Source organism: Pipistrellus kuhlii, unplaced genomic scaffold, assembly GCF_014108245.1.
Source record: "Pipistrellus kuhlii isolate mPipKuh1 unplaced genomic scaffold, mPipKuh1.p scaffold_m20_p_7, whole genome shotgun sequence".
In the NCBI taxonomy this organism is placed as follows: domain Eukaryota; kingdom Metazoa; phylum Chordata; class Mammalia; order Chiroptera; family Vespertilionidae; genus Pipistrellus; species Pipistrellus kuhlii.
This window is the reverse complement of record NW_023425573.1, coordinates 6,071,410-6,089,876: the sequence shown is the minus strand read 5'-3', so window position 1 is coordinate 6,089,876 and position 18,467 is coordinate 6,071,410. Positions and strand designations below refer to the sequence as shown.

At 39.5% G+C, this 18,467-nt stretch overlaps 1 protein-coding gene across 14 annotated transcripts in view; it reads left to right on the top strand.

Moving 5' to 3' along the window:
* Positions 1-11,829, top strand: part of PIKFYVE (phosphoinositide kinase, FYVE-type zinc finger containing) — a 62,514-nt gene extending 50,685 nt beyond the window's left edge. For 11 of the 14 annotated variants that reach the window (XM_045575562.1, XM_036422427.2, XM_036422428.2 and 8 more), the window contains 12 exons: positions 44-164; positions 1,318-1,413; positions 2,278-2,361; positions 3,173-3,270; positions 4,851-5,018; positions 5,655-5,714; positions 5,843-6,019; positions 7,050-7,153; positions 7,816-7,944; positions 9,003-9,264; positions 10,009-10,083; positions 10,586-11,829. In XM_045575562.1, the coding sequence (XP_045431518.1) occupies positions 44-164; positions 1,318-1,413; positions 2,278-2,361; positions 3,173-3,270; positions 4,851-5,018; positions 5,655-5,714; positions 5,843-6,019; positions 7,050-7,153; positions 7,816-7,944; positions 9,003-9,264; positions 10,009-10,083; positions 10,586-10,701 (1,490 nt within the window). In that variant the 3' untranslated portion in view covers positions 10,702-11,829. Of the gene's footprint in view, positions 1-43; positions 165-1,317; positions 1,414-2,277; positions 2,362-3,172; positions 3,271-4,850; positions 5,019-5,654; positions 5,715-5,842; positions 6,020-7,049; positions 7,154-7,228; positions 7,786-7,815; positions 7,945-9,002; positions 9,265-10,008; positions 10,084-10,585 lie in introns of those variants that run through there. The other 3 variants (XM_045575560.1, XM_045575558.1, XM_045575563.1) reach the window with 3 other exon arrangements.
* The last annotated feature ends 6,638 nt before the right edge of the window (positions 11,830-18,467 follow it).

The following is an 18,467-nucleotide window of genomic DNA, read 5'->3' as shown; positions in this document are numbered from 1 at the left end:
TCTTTTAAATATTAACATATAAGTAGAATATTTTTCATTCTAGACGTGTTTGATGGACATTTGCTGGGATCCACAGACAGCCAGGTGAAGGAAAAATCAACCATGAAAGCCATCTTTGCAAATTTGCTTCCAGGAAACAGCTATAACCCCATTCCGTTTCCTTTGTGAGTATTATAAAGTTCGGTGGCTGTTGAATGGTTTTGTTGTTACTTCACTAAAAATCTACCTAGATTTACTCTCTCTATATTTAAATGTGCTTACTTAACTGTATATCTGTATTTCTCAATCCTCAAATACATTTTGTCATAGTAAAAGGAATGTCTTTTAGTATAATGTAATTTGTACAACATCTTCTATATAATAATCCTATATAATGAAAGGTTAATGTGCAAATAAACCGAATGGCAGAAGGACCGGTCACTATGACACTCTTTGACCACCAGGGGGAAGATGTTCAACGCAAGAGCTGCCCCCTGGTGGTCAGCACACTCCCACAGGGGTAGCGCAGCTTAGTCAGAAGCGGGGCTGATGGCTGGGAGCACAGTGGCTGTGGTGGCAGCCTCTCCTGCAGCACTGAGAAGTCCAACTGCCTGGCCTAAGCCATCAGTTGGACATCCCCCAAGGGCTCCCGAACTGCAAAAGGGCACCAGACAGGTTGAGGATCCTGCCCCCCAAGTGCACGAATATGCACTGGGCCTCTGGTTGTTATATAATAGATGAGTAGATGAAAAAGGATTAACTAATGTTGCTTAATGCTTAAAATTACTGGTTCTGAAAGTAATTGTTTATATATTTTAAGATATATTGCTACATCTCATAATTCTAAAAACATACTGCCTATTATATACAAGGATGATATTATTGATCCATTAAGTTACTTGGACACAGTTTTTTTCTAACGGGTGAGGAGTTACAATGGCCCATGATGTGTCAATGTGACCGTGTTTGTACTGGGCTTGCTCACTGGTAAAATATATAGACTGGCTGTGAGAGTTTGTTTTTCTTCTGCTCATTGACCTGTTTGGTTGTCAGACGCTGCTTGATAAGGACTCTTCCTTAACTGAATTATCTATTTATTAAACTTCTCTCCAGGGCACTCACAGTCGTGGCTCTATTTTTCATTCCCCGCCCTTCCCCCTCCCCTCCTTTGGATCTTTGATACAAGTTTTGTATACATTTTGGCTTTACTTAATTATATTCTTGTAATCATGCGGTGTGTAGTTAAGATTGTCCTGAGATTTACTTGCAATGTGTTAATTGTGTCTTTGATTTTTTACTAATTTTATTCTTACCTATGTATCTGAAAACCCTGAACAGCGATCCAGACAAACACTACTTGATGTATGAGCATGAGCGGGTGCCCATTGCCGTCTGTGAGAAGGAGCCCAGCTCCATCATTGCATTTGCTCTCAGGTACTACTCGCTATTTTTTCACCCGTGCTATATTTTTATGTTTTATGTGTATTGGCTAATTGGCTCACTGTTGATATCTGTCACATAGACTAGAGCAAAAGATAAAATATTATATAAGTGAAGTCCTATACTCTTTGGGTGAGGTAGCTGATTTTCATTGTATCTGAAAACGTACTCTTTACCCAACTAATTACAGGATGATTCTTTAAAAAAAAATTTTTTTGTTGATTTTAGAGGAAAGAGCAGGAAGAGGGAAGAGAATGAGGGAGAGAAGGAGAAAGAGAGAAACACTAATTTGTTCCAAATACTTTTCCTATGCCTTACCCCGTTTATGTGCCCACAGTTATCATGGGTCTTACAGAAGCTCTTGTTCCCTGACATTTGCTCTCATCTAGATTAGGGGTCCCAGACTTATAATCCAATAGTTGGATTCTTTTTTCGGCCAATACAACATAAGAATTTTTCTGGGTAAAGTTCAGTACCTTTAACTAGAAAAGCACTCTCAAGTTTCTTTCCTCTCCATTCGCTAAACCCCTGGAGCTTCATACTTTTAAGTCAGCTTTGAGCCCCAACAAGTATTTGGTAAGTGTTAACATGCAGGCTTTTACAGTCTTTTTTTTTTTTTTTTTTTTTTTTTTTTTTTAGGATATTGACCCTGGTTGGGTTGTATTTTATATTCTCTCTGAACACATTGATCTTTGTGAAGTTTCTGCTTGATAACTTTGGTTAGTTAAGTGTGATTGTTTCATTAGGGATACTTATAATGATTGTGTTTTCATAATGCAAAGCTTATGTGAAAGTATATGATTTATTTTAAAAGGAGGGCTCAATGTGTAACATTTCTCAATCTGTTTCTGCCCTCAGTTGTAAAGAATACCGGAACGCCTTAGAGGAGTTGGCCAAAGTGAGCCCGCGGAGCAGTGCTGAGGAAGGCTCTCCCACCGCCAGGTGACCTGCGGCGGGCGGGGTCTGTTTTAACCTGGCTGTCCCGTCCTTTTCTGAATTCTCACACTCCAGTTTCACCAATGCGAACGATTCTAGGATGCACACTTACATTTTAGCTAATATTGATAAGACAAAATTCAAATGTAGCAAAAGATCTTAAGCTGTTTCTTTGCATACTGTTTTCAGATGATTGCCATAGAAGTTCAATGTATACTGCAGTTTTAAACTTTTAACATTTTTAATTCTCTTTGTTTTCATTTAAAAAATATTAACTGGTGAAATTAGTAACCAACTGTTTGTCTTTATAACTTAAAATATTTGTGAACTTTCCATAATAATTAAAACAGTATCCCTCAAATCAATTCTGACATCTGGACAGAAATTGTCACAGGCTCATTATTTTTATTGTTACTGGAATAGGTTTTCCAACTTTACTAATGTGACAGAATTTTACTTGAATGATATATTATGATGACTAGCATGAGGAATGGGAAATTGGTATTTTCTATAATTGTTTGACTTATAGATGATAATATAACTCTGACGGACTTGGGCAAAATATTATTAAAACTTAATGCTCTCGTATTTTTCCACGCATATTTATAGTTGTAATATTTTGCTTTCTTTTTCTAAAGTCCAATAGACATTTCAAGACTTCTTTTTCCATATTCTACCCCGTGTGTATATAAGTCATGAATCAGATTTATGCTATTTTGAGTGAGGTAGGTGGGGAATAGATTAATGCAGGAATCCGCCTACTTGCTATTTTCTGTCTGACTAGTGTAAAACCAACTTTTCTTCCGTTTATGTTTAGTACTTTAGACAGCAGACCAAAGAGTAGCAGCCCCATTAGATTACCCGAGAGCAGTGGAGGACAGACCAACCGCACAGCAGAAGCGGAACCACCGCCAAGTAAGATTGCAAATGAGAAGGAGTTATTATTAGCTTTGTTTGTAATCGTGGCAAGGACTTATTACTTCTGGTCTTTGAAATACAATATGGGCTGGGAATTTTTCGTATGTCCTCCTTTATCCGTGTTTTGCTATTCTTTGATTCTTGTTTATTGACTTTGGAACTCCTCGAAACTCTCAGGTCTATGCGAAAGCAGGCAGGACCTACCTTCCCACCTAGGCTTACAGTTTAAAGTGTGCAACCTATGAAATCTAACAGCAACATCTCGGTTGTTTTATAGAGTTGTTTGCATTGTGCAAAGAACTTCTTATGTATTAGCTCCTTTAATCCACACAATAACCAAATTAGAGTTATTTACCATATCCCCATTTTCCCAATAGAAAGTTTAAATTAAATTAAGCAATTTGTTCAAGATTACTATACAGCTAGTGGAGAACTGGGATTTGAACTTGGGTTTTTGTCAGTTAGGAATGTATCCACTACAAGTAACAGAAAACTCATGGCGATTGTGGTTTAAACAAATGATAGTTTATTTTTCTAAAATAACGTCTGCAGGTAGGCAGTTGATGGCAGTGGTTCAGCAAATCAGCATTGTCATGACAACATGGGGTAGTTAGTTTTTCTACAATTCTCTCAAGTTTTACTCATGGTTGGAAATGTTGCATTTAATGTCTATATTTGAGGCAGAAAGAAGGGAGGTGTAAGCTGCAGCCGTTCCCTTTTACTAGGAAAGCAGACCTCCCTTTCAGGTTCATTAGCCATGACTGCTTCACCCCTGCAAAGCAGACTGAGAGAGTGATGTGCAGGCGTATACAAATCCCTCATCCCTGGGGCTGTTCACATGGCTGCCCCAACTCCCCTCCTTGAATTGAAGTTCAGTTAGCAGGGAGCAAGGTAGGATTAGATACAAAGGAGGCCATTCTGATTTCTGACGTCCTAAGCACTTTATGATTAATATTGGAAAAGGATTTTGTAGATTGTAAATGTCCAAGATTAAAATCATATATACTAAGCTCATAGATCATATATATTAAGTTCAAAACTAAGAATAAAATTGTAGAGCAAACTTTAGTAATATTTTTGGCCATCCTATACTACCTACTTTCTGAAAAATTTTAAAAACAAACTCTTATATTTTGTTGTGTTAAAATGTAAGAACATAAAGGATATAATGATGTTAACTTCAACTTTGAATTCTCAGAGCTCGTAATGTTGTGTTGAATTAGTTTTAATTGTAGTGCTATAAGAATTCAGCCCTAACTTAATCTTGTTGCTTAAGATATTATGACTGCCTTGAAAATAAATTTTTTCAAAGATTTTATTAGAATTCCTCACATTTTGATATGTAGCTATCTGACCATTGTTTTTTTTCTCTTTCTGTTAATAAGAGTGCTTGATTACCCTCGCCCCTGCCAAACCCATTAAAAACTGTGGAATAATCATCTATACAAATGAAAGTATTGGTATTACTAATATTTATTATCCTTAGAAAATGGTTACTGCAAAAAAAGAAATGAGTTGAAAATTTTAATTTTCCACCTGTAGTGACCAGTACTTAATACGTTGCCTCTTATTTTTAGCCAAAAAGGCTTCTGGAATGTTGTCCTTCTTCCGAGGGACGACGGCAGGGAAAAGCCCCGATCTCTCCTCCCAGAAGAGAGAGACCTTACGTGGGGCAGATAGCGCTTACTACCAGGTCGGGCAGACGGGCAAGGAGGGGACAGAGAATCAAGGCATCGAGCCTCCAGGTGTGTTAAAGGGAGACCGAACATGCTTACTCTAGGTTTTGATTTACTTAGTTTAGTTGCTTATGTTCCATAGTCATAAACTCTGAATAGAAAATTAAAAATATATATATATTTTATTGATTTTAGAGAGGAAGGGGAGAGGGAGAGAGAGAGAGAGAAATATCAATGATGAGAGAGAATCATTGATTGGCTGCCTCTTTCACGCCCCCTACTGGGGATGGATCCTGCAACCCAGGCATGTGCCCTTGGCCAAAATCGAACCTGGGATCTTTCATTCTGCAGGCTAACTCTCTATCCATTGAACCAAACCAGCTAGGGCTAGAAAATCTTGATGTAAGAGCTGAGTTAGTGTATTGCTATTATTGGAATAACTTATGTATAAGCAAAATTATTCTTTACCCTGAAGTCTCTATTTTTTTTTTTAATTTGAGAATTGGTCTTGTAAAAGGTACACACATTTTTATTGTAAACTATTATTGTAATGCCTTATAATAAAAATTGTATACAGTGCTTGTATGAGAGCAACTTGGCTAGCATAAAGAGGGTCAGTTTTTATTGTTATGTCAGGGGAGAAAGAAAAGGCAAAATGAAGCGATAACTGAAATTTGGCTTGACTAATGACATTGAACCTTTCAGATGAAGTAGATGGAGGAGACACGCAAAAGAAACAACTCACAAATCCTCACGTGGAGCTCCGTAAGTGTGAGACCAAACGCTCTGGTGGAGAAACCTCAGTGGCTGTGTTTGGTGGGAGGTGTGGGATTGGGCAAGAGGGAAAGAGAGTTTTGATTCATAAAAGCCTTTTTTAACGCTTCTGTTTATAGAATTTTCCGATGCCAACGCCAAGTTTTATTGTCGGCTCTACTATGCGGGAGAATTCCATAAGATGCGGGAAGTGATCCTGGGCAGCAGCGAGGAAGATTTCATCCGATCCCTTTCGCACTCGTCGCCCTGGCAGGCCCGCGGGGGCAAGTCGGGGGCCGCCTTCTATGCGACCGAGGGTGAGCCTTTGCCGTTTATGACTCCGTGGGGGTCCCTCCTCCCTCAGTGACTCATGGGCGCTCGAACTGAGGTAGTATGATAATGTCAGTTGGCAAACAGGTTTCTGTTTATACTTTATGCTGTGTCAGAAAATATTAAAAAGAATATATATAGAGAGAGTGTGTAATTAAAAACAAACATTGATCAAGTTCTTACTAAATTCTCTCTAGTCCTGAGTTTTCCAAATGCAAATAACAGAGCACTTCCAGGAAATCCACAAGAGTACCTCAGCCCTGGCCTGTGTTGCTCGGTTGGTTGGGCATTGTCCTGTGCTCGGAAAAGTCCCTGGTTTGCTTCCCGGTCAGGCCACGTGCCCAGGTTTTGGCCTGGATCTTCGTTATGGGGCATGCAGGAAGCAGCCGATTGATGTTTTGCTCACATCGGTGTTTCTCTCTCTCTCCCTTTCTCTAGTAAGGACATAGAGGGATAAGTAGTAATGGAAAATATTAAATTAACTTACTTTAAAAATAAAAATAAATAGAAATTCCTTAAAATAAAAAAAAGATTTTTATCTTTCAGCACTGATGAGAGAAAGATAAAAATAGAAACATTTAACCTGAGAGTGGGAAGGCCAAGGTCCTCACTCACCAAGGTTACAGGAGGCGTGACCACTGGTACTTTACGTTCCATTCTCCGTGCCCGCTGAGCAAAGTCACTGATAACTCAGTCAGATTGCTTGATAAAAGCTTTTATAACTATTACTTATTGGATTGCTAATAAAGGAAAACACTTATAAAATTTTATTAAAAAGTAGATCACCTCTGAATTTAGGGGGGGTGCTTTCAAAGAGGCTGCTTGACCACATAAGAAGCCCTTCCCGCCCTTCAGTTACTTGAGAACTGTGTTCTGATGAGGATTTTCTCTGTGACATCAGAAAGCATCTCTTAAAAACAGGAAGCAGTTAAGTCACTTGGGGTCTTTGGAACGATTTATCGTAGATCACCCAGTGAATAATGGTGATTGACTAACCAGGAGATTTCCGCCTTTTAGATGACAGGTTCATTTTGAAGCAAATGCCTCGTCTGGAAGTGCAGTCTTTCCTCGACTTCGCGCCACACTACTTCAGTTACATCACAAATGCCGTTCAGCAAAAGGTAGTCATCCCAGACCTCAGTCCGTGCCTTTCACATCCGCAGAGCTAGTCCTGATGGGAGTTCCTGTGCGCTAAGATGTGGGCAGGACATGCTGGCTCTCTGGGGTGCTGCAGAGATGGGAGAGCCGTGATTTCAGACTCCTCCTACCTTGCTACGGAGGAGCCAAGAGATCTCAAGCAAGTTGCATTTAATTAGTATAAAAGTTACTTATAAAAACATCAAGACTGGATGAAAATAGCTGAGCATTTAGTAATTTGTAATTCTGAGACGGAAATTTGAAGCCATGGGTTCCGCAGGCAGAAAGAGGAGCCTGTGGCCAGCTCTGTCCGTTGTCGTTGAGGAGTGACCCGGCTGGAAAAAGGGGGAGTCACGGGAGCCTTTTTCCCTTTCTGGTTTGTTGCAGTCACCGGGAAATTCAGTGTCGCAGTAAAACTTGTGGATTTGAACGTTTGTGGAGGGTTATCCCGCGGGAAGATCCAGTATTTCCATTGGCATTACTGCTTTACTCAATCCTGAGATTCAAGTTTTCTTTAAGGCCCTTAGACAGTTCATATTAAGAAAAGATAGTATTTGGATATAACATGAAAAATCCAGATATTGGTATTAAATTTACAAATAATCCTTTTTGATAAGAATTTACTCTTATTTTTTTTCTTGATTAGAGGCCCACTGCATTAGCCAAAATTCTTGGAGTTTACAGAATTGGTTATAAGAATTCTCAGAACAACACCGAGAAGAAGTTAGATCTCCTTGTCATGGAAAACCTTTTCTATGGGAGAAAGATGGCACAGGTAAGGATGTTGGACTATGCAAAGCATTTTGCTCCTGGAACCCTTTGTTTTTATGGTTTGTGAATATAATGAATCGGAATATAACATCTTGTTGGATAGTACATGTTAGAATTCGGTTGCTAGGTCAAATTTAACTTTGGGTTTGTTGAACCCTATAAGGGAAGAATAAAGAGGAATATTGTAGACTAGTCCTAAAATTTAGTGTCTCCAGTGTCCAAGAAACACAGAATTATAGAATTAGAAGGCAGATGTACTTCTGCCATTTGAATTTTAAACATGAAGAAACAGAGGCCCACAGAAATGAAGTACTTTATGGCAGTCACAGATATTTCTAGAACCAGGTTGGCCTCCACTCGAGAACAGTAAATACTCCTCAGGGTGCTTGTCTTGGAACTGTTTCCAGTCTGTGATGAGACATGGAGCTTGCACTGGAATGCAGCTCGATGCACTGCTTCCTTCATCGAGAATGTCTTGCTGTGACATGAGGAAAACAGCTGCTGACCTAAACCGTGCTTCCGATGTCACTGATGTGCATTGCATCACCGCTATCCAGGGGCAACCTGCCAGCGGTGGTCTGCCCAGTACGCTTCAGGCCACACTGGTCTGGCCCCCAGGTCCCTGGCCTTTGCCACCACCCCAAATTCCTCAGGGTGGGCTGCTGCTTCTCTGTTGCCATAAGTAATCACATAAAGTTTTGGAATAAGAACTTGAAGTTTCCTAAGACTATTTGCATCGGGTTTCTAAACTGCCTTTCAATCCAGTGATGTATTTTTAGAGTTACTTATTGATGTTAAAGTTGATTAATTGGGTCAGTTGTTTTTGAAATATTTCAGTAACTGAGTACTTGGTATTAATTTCATAAGATGTAATTTTATCACATGTATTTTATGTATTATGCAATTATAATGCATGCGTTTAATGACATAGGTTAAGCTTTTAAATTAAATGTAAAAGTGTATGTAATGGCAGTGGCTACAGAGAAGCCTTTCTGGCTTTTTACTTACATGACACTAATCATTTGTAGCAACTCTTACGTGACTGAGTTTTCTCTCTGCCAGGTTTTTGATTTAAAGGGTTCCCTTCGGAACAGAAATGTGAAAACTGACACGGGGAAGGAGAGCTGTGATGTAGTGCTGCTGGATGAGAACCTTCTGAAGATGGTCCGAGACAACCCTCTGTATATCCGCTCTCATTCCAAAGCGGTGCTGAGGGCCTCCATCCGCAGCGACTCCCACTTCCTCTCTAGCCACCTCATTATAGATTACTCTCTGCTGGTTGGGCGAGATGACACCAGCAATGAGTTGGTGGTTGGAATTATAGGTAAGTCAATAAGCGAACCTCACTTACGGTTCATGATTGAAACCAGAGTCAAATTTGAAGGTTCTACTGAACGTGGTCTACTAATAGCTTATTGAATGTTTCTATCAAGTTCAATTTAAAATTTTCAGAATAATAGATTTTGAATTCTAGGATATAAATAGTACCTCATTTCCATTTTTATTATCTTTACCCCAAAATATCTGTACTCAAAAAATCATTTATTTTTATTTCTTGTTAATCCTCAAAGTTATTTATTCAATGGATTGTTAGAGAGAGTGAAAGAGAGGGAGTGGGGGTGGTGGTGGAGAGAGATAGGTCAATGTGAGAGGGACATCGATTGGTTGTCTTCCACCTGCACCTCGACTGGATTGAACCTGCAGTTCAGGTATACAACCTTGACCGGGAATCGAACATACGACCCTTTGGTGCATAGACATACTCTCTAACCACTGTATGTGATGTGTCCACAATATGCCAGGTACTCTCCTAAGGGTTTTCCCCATATTATCCATTTTATCGTCACAACCAAAAGGCCTTCATTTATAAGTGACTTTTTGGCCTTGGTTGTGACGATAAAATGGATAATATGGGGAAAACCCTTAGGAGAGTACCTGGCATATTGTGGACACATCACATTCTGTCAGCACTCAGTAAACGTTAACTATTGTAGAAGTAATAATTACTAGTGTCCTTTGCTTATATTCATTGATAAAACTTTATTGTTGGTTTTGCTTTCTGCAACAGATTATATTCGAACATTTACATGGGACAAAAAGCTTGAGATGGTTGTGAAATCTACAGGAATTTTAGGAGGACAAGGTGAGCAGTTGTTTTCTCTTTAAACTATTCTCTCGTGCCTTCCTCATCAGTTAACATTTTAAAAATGGATACTTTTTTATTTCCAAAAAATTAGTGATTATCTCTGACTTTCTCATAATTTCCAAAATGATTAAATAATAGAAGGAGTTGTAGGTGAGTAAATATTGAGTTTTAATTTGTGTTAAATTGCCAGAGGTTCTCAAAATAGAAAGTTTAAAGAAAAGGGGAGGGTAGAGGCTCTGAATAAGGTTTTTTGAATTAACACTTGAGATAGTAAGGCCTCTGAGCACTGCTGGCCCCTTTGTGCTCTATGCATCTGTGTAGGCAGGAGCTCGTCTTTGAAAACAGAAGCTCCTGCCAGGAAGGACCGGTCCCATGCTGTGCTCAGACTGCTGGGGGTGTGCATCTTATGGCAGTTTACGGGAAAGGGTCCTTTCTGAAGTGAGTTGCCTGATAACTTATGTAACAGTTTTCTTTTCCCTTTTCTCTTTCATAATTTTAGGTAAAATGCCAACCGTGGTCTCTCCAGAGCTGTACAGGACTAGATTTTGTGAAGCAATGGACAAGTACTTCCTGATGGTACCGGACCACTGGACAGGGTTAGGTCTGAACTGCTGAAATGACACACTGATTTTGAAGTGGACCATGAAGGAACGGGGCTGGAGCACAGGACCACAAATAAGCTGCATTTCACTTTGTCACATTCGCCACTGTTTGCCAAGGCCTTTCATTCTGCGTCTGTGCAGGCCGTCTGTCACTGAGGGTTAAAACCGTGGATTTGCGTTTTGGCTTTTGATGTCTACAGATTGGCTGTCCCTGGACTAAAACGTTGTATGGACTTATTTTTCACTTAAGCAAAAGTATAGACACATTTCAAAGGGCCAAGGACATTACGGGGTTATAGATGAGGAGCTAGGGTGAAAAATAGGTTGTCAATTTGCCAGCAGTCCCGCTAAGAAAACGAGGTCTCATAGGCTGTGACTCTCTGAGCACCACATTTGATAAATTCTTCACTTAAAAAGCATTTGTAGAGCTGGTGAGATTTTTTGTTTGTTTGTTTGTTTCTTATGTAATTTAATGTTGCCTAGTATCAGAATTTTTGAGATTTAAAAAAAAAGTGAGTTAATTCTATGAATGGCCAGTTAAAAGCTGGATCCAGTCTGTTCTTATTTTACAGAGAAATGTGACTTAAATCAGGAATCCTCCCCTTTCCAGTATGTCAGGTTCTGTCTTTACTTCTCTGTGGACGGCAAGAGGCCGCTGCCATTAACCTTAAGCCTTTTTTCCTGGAGCTGTTTTTCAAGTTTGTTTACAACTTCTGTGCAGTTAATATGTTAAACAGCACTTACTTGCACATGCTCTTATTCTAGGTTTTTCTCCTTCCAGGACAGCATTAGTAAATGAGTCCATAATGACTAAATCCCCAAAGGGCGAATGGTTAGTGAAGGAGTTTTTTAAATGTAAAAAATATTTTAGACCCAGTCCAAGAAATTGGGTGAAAGGGAAGCACTTGATCATTTTTTTTTTTTTTTTTTTTTTGTAGAGGTAAAGTGTCTATTTTAGTATAACCAGCAATTTAAGTGACATCTATCTAAGAAATAGCCAGGGTGGCCCTAGCTGGGTTCGTTCAGTGGATAGACTATCTGCCTGTGGACTGAAGGGTCCCTGGTTCAGTTTCAGTCAAGGGCACGTGCCTGAGTTGAGGGCTCCATCCCTGGTTGGGGGTGTGCAGGAGGCAGCTGGTCAGTGATCCTGTCCCGTCATTGATGTTTCTCTCTCTCCCTGGCCCTTCCCCTCTGACATCAATAAAGATATATTAAAAAAAAAGAAAGAAAGAAAGAGAAAGAAAAGAAAAGAAAAAAATATCCAGGGTGGACATCCCTGTTTCCTAGCTTTTTCTATACCTGTTTCTAGCATAGTTCTGACTATCAAACAATGTTAAAAGAAAGTATTCTTAGGATTTCTTATTTAATAGGTTGTTTAAAAAGTGGTCCGAATTACTAAACATAATAATAGTAACAACATAACCTGAATATTTCCTCTTGGCTTCTTGGCATAAGGATAATTTGGGGGATTTATAAAGTTGTGAGAGTTCTATTCTTTTCAGGCTTCCTGTAATAGCACACTTCTCTTGTCCTTTCACATAGGAAGACAAAGAAAGCTGGACACATTGCAGTTACAGTCACGATAGACAGGAAATGGGAACATTTTGGGAAAGTTGCTTTAGAGAATGAAAGTATTAGTTTGGTGTATGGTGCTTATTAAAAACATGGTTTGTTTTGAACTAGAAACAAGTTGACCAAGGACTTTTAACTGATCTGATGATAAGCATTTAAAACAACAACACATGGTGTGCCTTGCCTTTTGAAGACATACAAACACTGGTAACTTTAGGTTCCATATCAAAGACTGGCAGAGTAGGTACTGGAGTGACACCGAGGGGAACCTCATATAAGGCAACACGTTTCATTTTCTTGTGTTACTATCGGTGATGTCCAGGAGCGATGGGTTTTACATCCCATTTTGCATGGATCACTGTTTTGACTCTGTTCCTTTTTCCCGTCAGGATGCGTTGGGTTATGTGTCCTGTCCATATCCTGCACCCCCAGTCATGAGCACCTGGATGGATGTGTTTCTTTGTTTTGGTCTCAGTAGCACATGTGTACCTTGGATGCTCCTCTGGAACAGCTCCTGTCAGTAATTCTGTATCTTGCTAATTATGTTTGCCTCATCCATGACTTCAAGAACTATTTTTTTTAAGAAGTACTGCTGCCTCCTAGATAATTCGTTAGCTAAAAAAAATTCCAATATAATCAGAAGCAATACTTGCTGTCCTTATAAGACTGTCTTAATGAAGGGCAAATAGAAACTTTAATTTGTTGCTGCTCCTGTGCAGGCCACTTGATAGTTAAGGTGTTGGAAATATTGTGCTGCTCAGTGTTAAGCACTGGCTGACTTTACCTCCCTTGAATTCAGTTTCGAGGCCTGGAGAACATTAATGCTGAAAAGTTAAGAATATGGAAGAAATCTTGATACTTTCTTCCTTAGAATTAAATATGAATCCTGGAAATAATTGATAGTAGCACAAGAAAATGAAACATGTTGCTTTATATAAAAATCTGATTTATGAATTTGAAGCCTTTTGATGCCATCAAATCTTTATTAAAAATGAAAAAGGATTTACTTTTATTCTTACCCAAGCCTAAGAAAAATAGCTGCTACGAGCGCTTTTACAATTTGTTGAGTATTTTAAACTTAGAGATATTAAAAGTTTCCTATGAAATGTCCTGCTTATGATTTTTTCCCTTGGCCCAGCAGAGTGCGGCTCTCTGACCCTAGCTTTCATCGTTGAGTGTAAATAACAGGGTTGTGTTGGTTTTTGTGGCATTAGTTTCTCCTGGGCATTTTACCCGCTAGCAGCGGGCTTGTTATAACTGCCAAGGAAAGGAATCTGTGCGTAGAAAGTCTGCTTAGTGAATAGACTGGAAGCTATTGTGAATGGGCCTGATAGTGAAACAGGTCGGCCATTCATTACCCCTCAAGTGTTAACATACTGACTTATGCAGTATTCAAAGCATCTAGTGCAATGCCTTTTTTTTTGTTCGTTTTTGTAACACGGGTGCAGTGTATTATAGAAAAATTACAATTACAATCATGAGCATTTTTATTAATGCTTCTGTGCTGGTTTTATAAAAAATGTACATTCTGTCTTTGGACAGGTTTAATTTTAACTAGAGAAACGATATTGTAAATCATAATAGCCTCTTTTAACTCAGTATGAAAATTCAATGAACAATACTGAAAATACCTAATGTATGATATTGTATATATTTTGCGACTTTGGTTCCAGTTGTTTTATATGATTGACATGTTATTTAAGAGAGAAAATGCCTTGACCTTTTAAAGACATACTGTAAATAAAGAAGACTCAATAAACAGAATTGACTTCACTTAATTTTGAATCTGCTGGAGGAAATTAAGAAGGGAAGCTGGGATTTGGCCATGCAGGCCTGACCCCTGGTCCCTGGCCCCTCTGTCCGTTCTCTCCCCTTTGTTTTCTGAGAAATTGAGTCTCTCACTAATAAATGACCCTTCTTACATCCTTGAAAGGGGGTCTTGAGTCTGTGGGTCCCTTCCACCAGTAAGAAGCTGCCCAGCCTTTTCTACCAGGAACCCTGAGTTTGCCTTAATTTGTTCGGCATGTTCAGAGTTCACCTAAAGTGTGTCCACGTGTGGTGCAACCTGTGGGCACTGCTGCCCATCTTAGATGCCTGGACTCTGGCGAAGTGAGAGCCACGGGGCTGGAGGCGGCTCCCATTCCCCAGGGCATTGGGGTGGGGGTGGGGGGGCAGCGCCTGCCTGCTTTCCCTCGCAGCGAAGGAAAAGCCACAGGCGTAGGTACCAAGCACCCAGTTAGTTTTCTGTCCTCACTCCCTTAGGAGCCTCTTGTGTCGGAAGAGGCTTATGACATTTTTGGAGTAATGCTTAACGAAACTTAAGTTTTTTAAACCTAATTTTTTTTTTTTAAATTATGGTTAAAAGGATAAAATTATTAATCTTAACCATTTTTACGTGTACAGTTCAGTTCTGTTCCATATATTCACATCTCCAGTCCTCTCATCTTGCAACACTAACTGTCCCCATTAAACGACTCCTCTCTTCACCCCCCGCCCCTGCCAGGTAACCACCGTCCGCTCTCTGCCTCCCTGAATGCGGCCACGGCAGAATCTTCATTATGGGTATTTGTCTTTTTGTGACGAGCTCATGGCACTCTAGGTAATGTCTTCAAAGTTCATTCATGCTGTGGCATTTCCTTCCTTTTTTAGGGTTGAGTGACACTTCGTTATACGGATGTACAACATTTTAAAATGTGTCATCAGTGGACGTTTGGCTTGCTTCCACCTGTTGGTTGTTAGGAACAACGCTGATAGGAATATGGGAGTGGGAATACGTCTTTAAGATCAGTTTTGAAATTCGTTACGTGAAGTGGGATTGATGGAAGATTCCAGTTCTCTACATCCTCTCCAACATGGACCATTTATTTACTTACTTAATGGTAGCCATCCTCATAGGTGTGAGGTAATACCTCATGGTTTTGTTTTGAACTTCTCTGTTGACGGATGATGTGGAGGATATTTTCATAGGCTTGTTGGTCCAAGTAAAAGGAAATTTCTCTATTCCATGACTGAAAAATCCAATTTCTTCTACTTGAAGTCCTGTTCATTGCAACAAAATAGAACAGACAGTAGCATAACCAGGGAGAGAAATTTTAATTCAGTTTGCAGAAATATGCCTGAGGCACCACCAGAGAGTTGTGACCCTGTACACAGATGCACGTTACCCCGGCCAGAGCACAATACCCCTGGGGAGCACAGCAGCCTGAGCTGGACTTGGAGGTGCCATCATTGCCTTTTAGCTTCTCATCCACCACTCCCTTCTTAGGACAGAAATAGAAGCCTTGAGCTTTAAAATAGGGAACAGAGAAATTTGTGCTTCTCCAAGTTAAATCACTACCTGGTAACGCTAACGTTTTTGCTCAGTATCCTTCTTTAAAAAAATAGAGGGCAACCATCTGTTCCAAGAAATGGCCTTTCACTTAATTATACTTAAGCTATGATTATTTTTTTAAATGGCCTATTGAGTAAAGGAGATGAACAGGCCATTTGAAAAACAAGCAGTAAAATGGTTAATAAATACATAAAAAGTTTCCTTACTAACATTTAAAGATATGCAAATTAAAATAATGAGATATAATTTGCCACTCAATACTTGAAAAGTTGTTACAATCAATTTTATGGATAGATTGCAAATCAAACACACCTGTTTTGGCAATTGATGCGCATAAATAGAAACTCGAAAAATGTGCCTAAGCTTTGATCCAGCATTTCCCCTCGCAGGCTTTGCCTCATAACACTCTGGCCATCTGGAGGGAAACATGATAAGGATGACGGGGTCTGAGCGTGTAAGTCAAGGAAATTCGCAATTCTCTCCTTGGCTGAAGTCTTCCTGCCAGTGGCTCATTCTCTTAATTTCAACCTCAATATACCAAGCAGTCTCCTAAGCCAAATTTCTCGGCAGGGATCTGGATTTGAACTAGAATCCTTGTTGTGGCTTTTCCCAACTTGGTATTAAAAGATGATCTAGGAAGACCTAGACAAAAATTAAATGACAGACAAGTTTGACAGATAACTTACTGCCCTAATTAATAACTACTAGATCAACAGAGCTAAGCTGAGGAAAAACTTCTTCAAACAAAGTAACTCTACCCACCTTAAACTCATGAAGAAACTGCCCAGCCTACCCTGACCCAGAAGAATACCTCTGGGCATTCATCTTCACTGTATTCTGTGAGCAATCATTTAAGCAGCTAGATTATAGTTCTCCACTCCCGATTTTCCCGTCTCTTCAGATACAGCAAGTGTGAGAAGACATTGGAATCATCAAATCTTCAATGTGTTCCATATATCTGGCACAAGAAGGTGTCCGATTACCTTATGCCAGAGAAGGTCAGATACAGACGGTGTTGGCCATCTTCATAGTTTAAGCTCTGATGAGTCATGCTCCCATAACTCTAATTTTATTTTTCAGAGAAGTTCCAGGGAGATTCTGGGGTATTTGGATTATATAGCTAGAACATGGTAGTGCTAAATCATAAGTAAACAGTCCTGTTTTATCAACTTCATATTCCGGTATCCCTATCACATCCCATCACATCTTATCACAACACTCCAACAGGCAGTTCCTGCCCTAACACTATTCACAAATGGCACACCCTCCTCAAAATCTCCAGCATACTACTCTTTGTCCTCACTTTCCCAATTGCTGAAGCTCCTCATTTGCTGCTTTGATCCTTTAAAAAAGAAATTCCTGGGCTTCAGAAATGAAGAGCCACTTAGTTAAACTAGAATTTACCCTTTCCTCTGTAAAAGTATAGCTCTTTTTCCAACACCATGGTTGAAAATATCAACCTGGGGTCTGGTACCCAGTAAGCACTTATGGATGAAAGTAGCAAACATCCTGTAGACCAAGACTCATAGAACACACGCACACGTAAGAAAGCAATGAAAGATTATTTAAAGATGGGTCGCTCAGCCCAGCCTGCACCCTTTCGAAACCCAGGACACTTCGGGGGATGTCCCACTGCCGAACCTGCAGGGATCACTGCAGGAAAGAGCCTAAACCGGCAGTCGGACATACCTCTCACAATCTGGGACCACTGGCTCCTAACCTCTCTCCTGCCTGCCTGCCTGCCTGATCGGCCCTAACCACTCTGCCTGCCTGGCTGATGCCCCTAACCGCCTCTGCCTCAGCCCCTGCTGCAGCAGCTTCATCCGGAAGAATGTCCAGAAGGTTGTTCAGCTGTCTGGTCTAATTAGCATATTACACTTTTATTTTTATAGATTGCATGAATATGTTGAATTTCAAGTAACTTTAGCATAACATCTTTCCCCCCTTCTAACAATCAAGATACTCTGATTAATAATCACAGGGTGTTTAGAATGTGAAGATGCTGTCATTATCTCTAAGTTTAAGCATTAAATAGTATTACACATTCAAGGTATTGGAAAAGACTAAATTTCTAATAATTTATTTTCCATTACTTTGAACATTAGGTATATGCCACACTTTACAGAATAATACATTAACCACAAGTGTGTTTGAGTACACACGCACATACATACTTTATCAGGGGGAAAATCTTCAAATCGATTGCCTGCACTCCTTGGCACAGCTCTACAGCATTATGCACTGTTTCATTAAAGTTCTTTCTTATTATTTTTAGCACTTGACAATTGTTTTATTTAATTAATTCAGTCAATTATAGATTACTGCCAGTTAAATACGCAGAAACCTGGGAAGTTTATTAGCTCTCATAAATGCCAAAATAGAACAGAAGCACTGGAGGACTGATAATTAAATGCATCTTTTAATTTCTAACCTATTAAAGGAATTTAGCTCATGTTAGCTTGCAGGACTTTGTCACTGTGTGGACTCTGGATTAGCAACTTCCCTTCAAGTCTAAGCTGTATGTGACCCAGGAGAAGTCCTGACTCTTGGCACTCCTGATATAGTGTGCCAGACATGGGTATTTCATTGCAAACCATGTCCTTATGAGTAAAATATTAAGACCCTTGAAGGGAGATTTATATTTACTACAATATCGCTACAACCTAGAAAGGCACCTGGCACATAGTATTATAACTGTTCGATAAATATTTGTCTAAAAGATGAACAAATTGTTTTTATTATAGCTCTGCCTTTGAGAGGGTACTTCTATATTTGTTCTCCAAATACCACATAGCAGAAGATATTTATTGAAAGCAAAAGTTTATTATCCAATAATTAATAATAATGCATGTGATTCATCAGCCTAAAAATAAAAT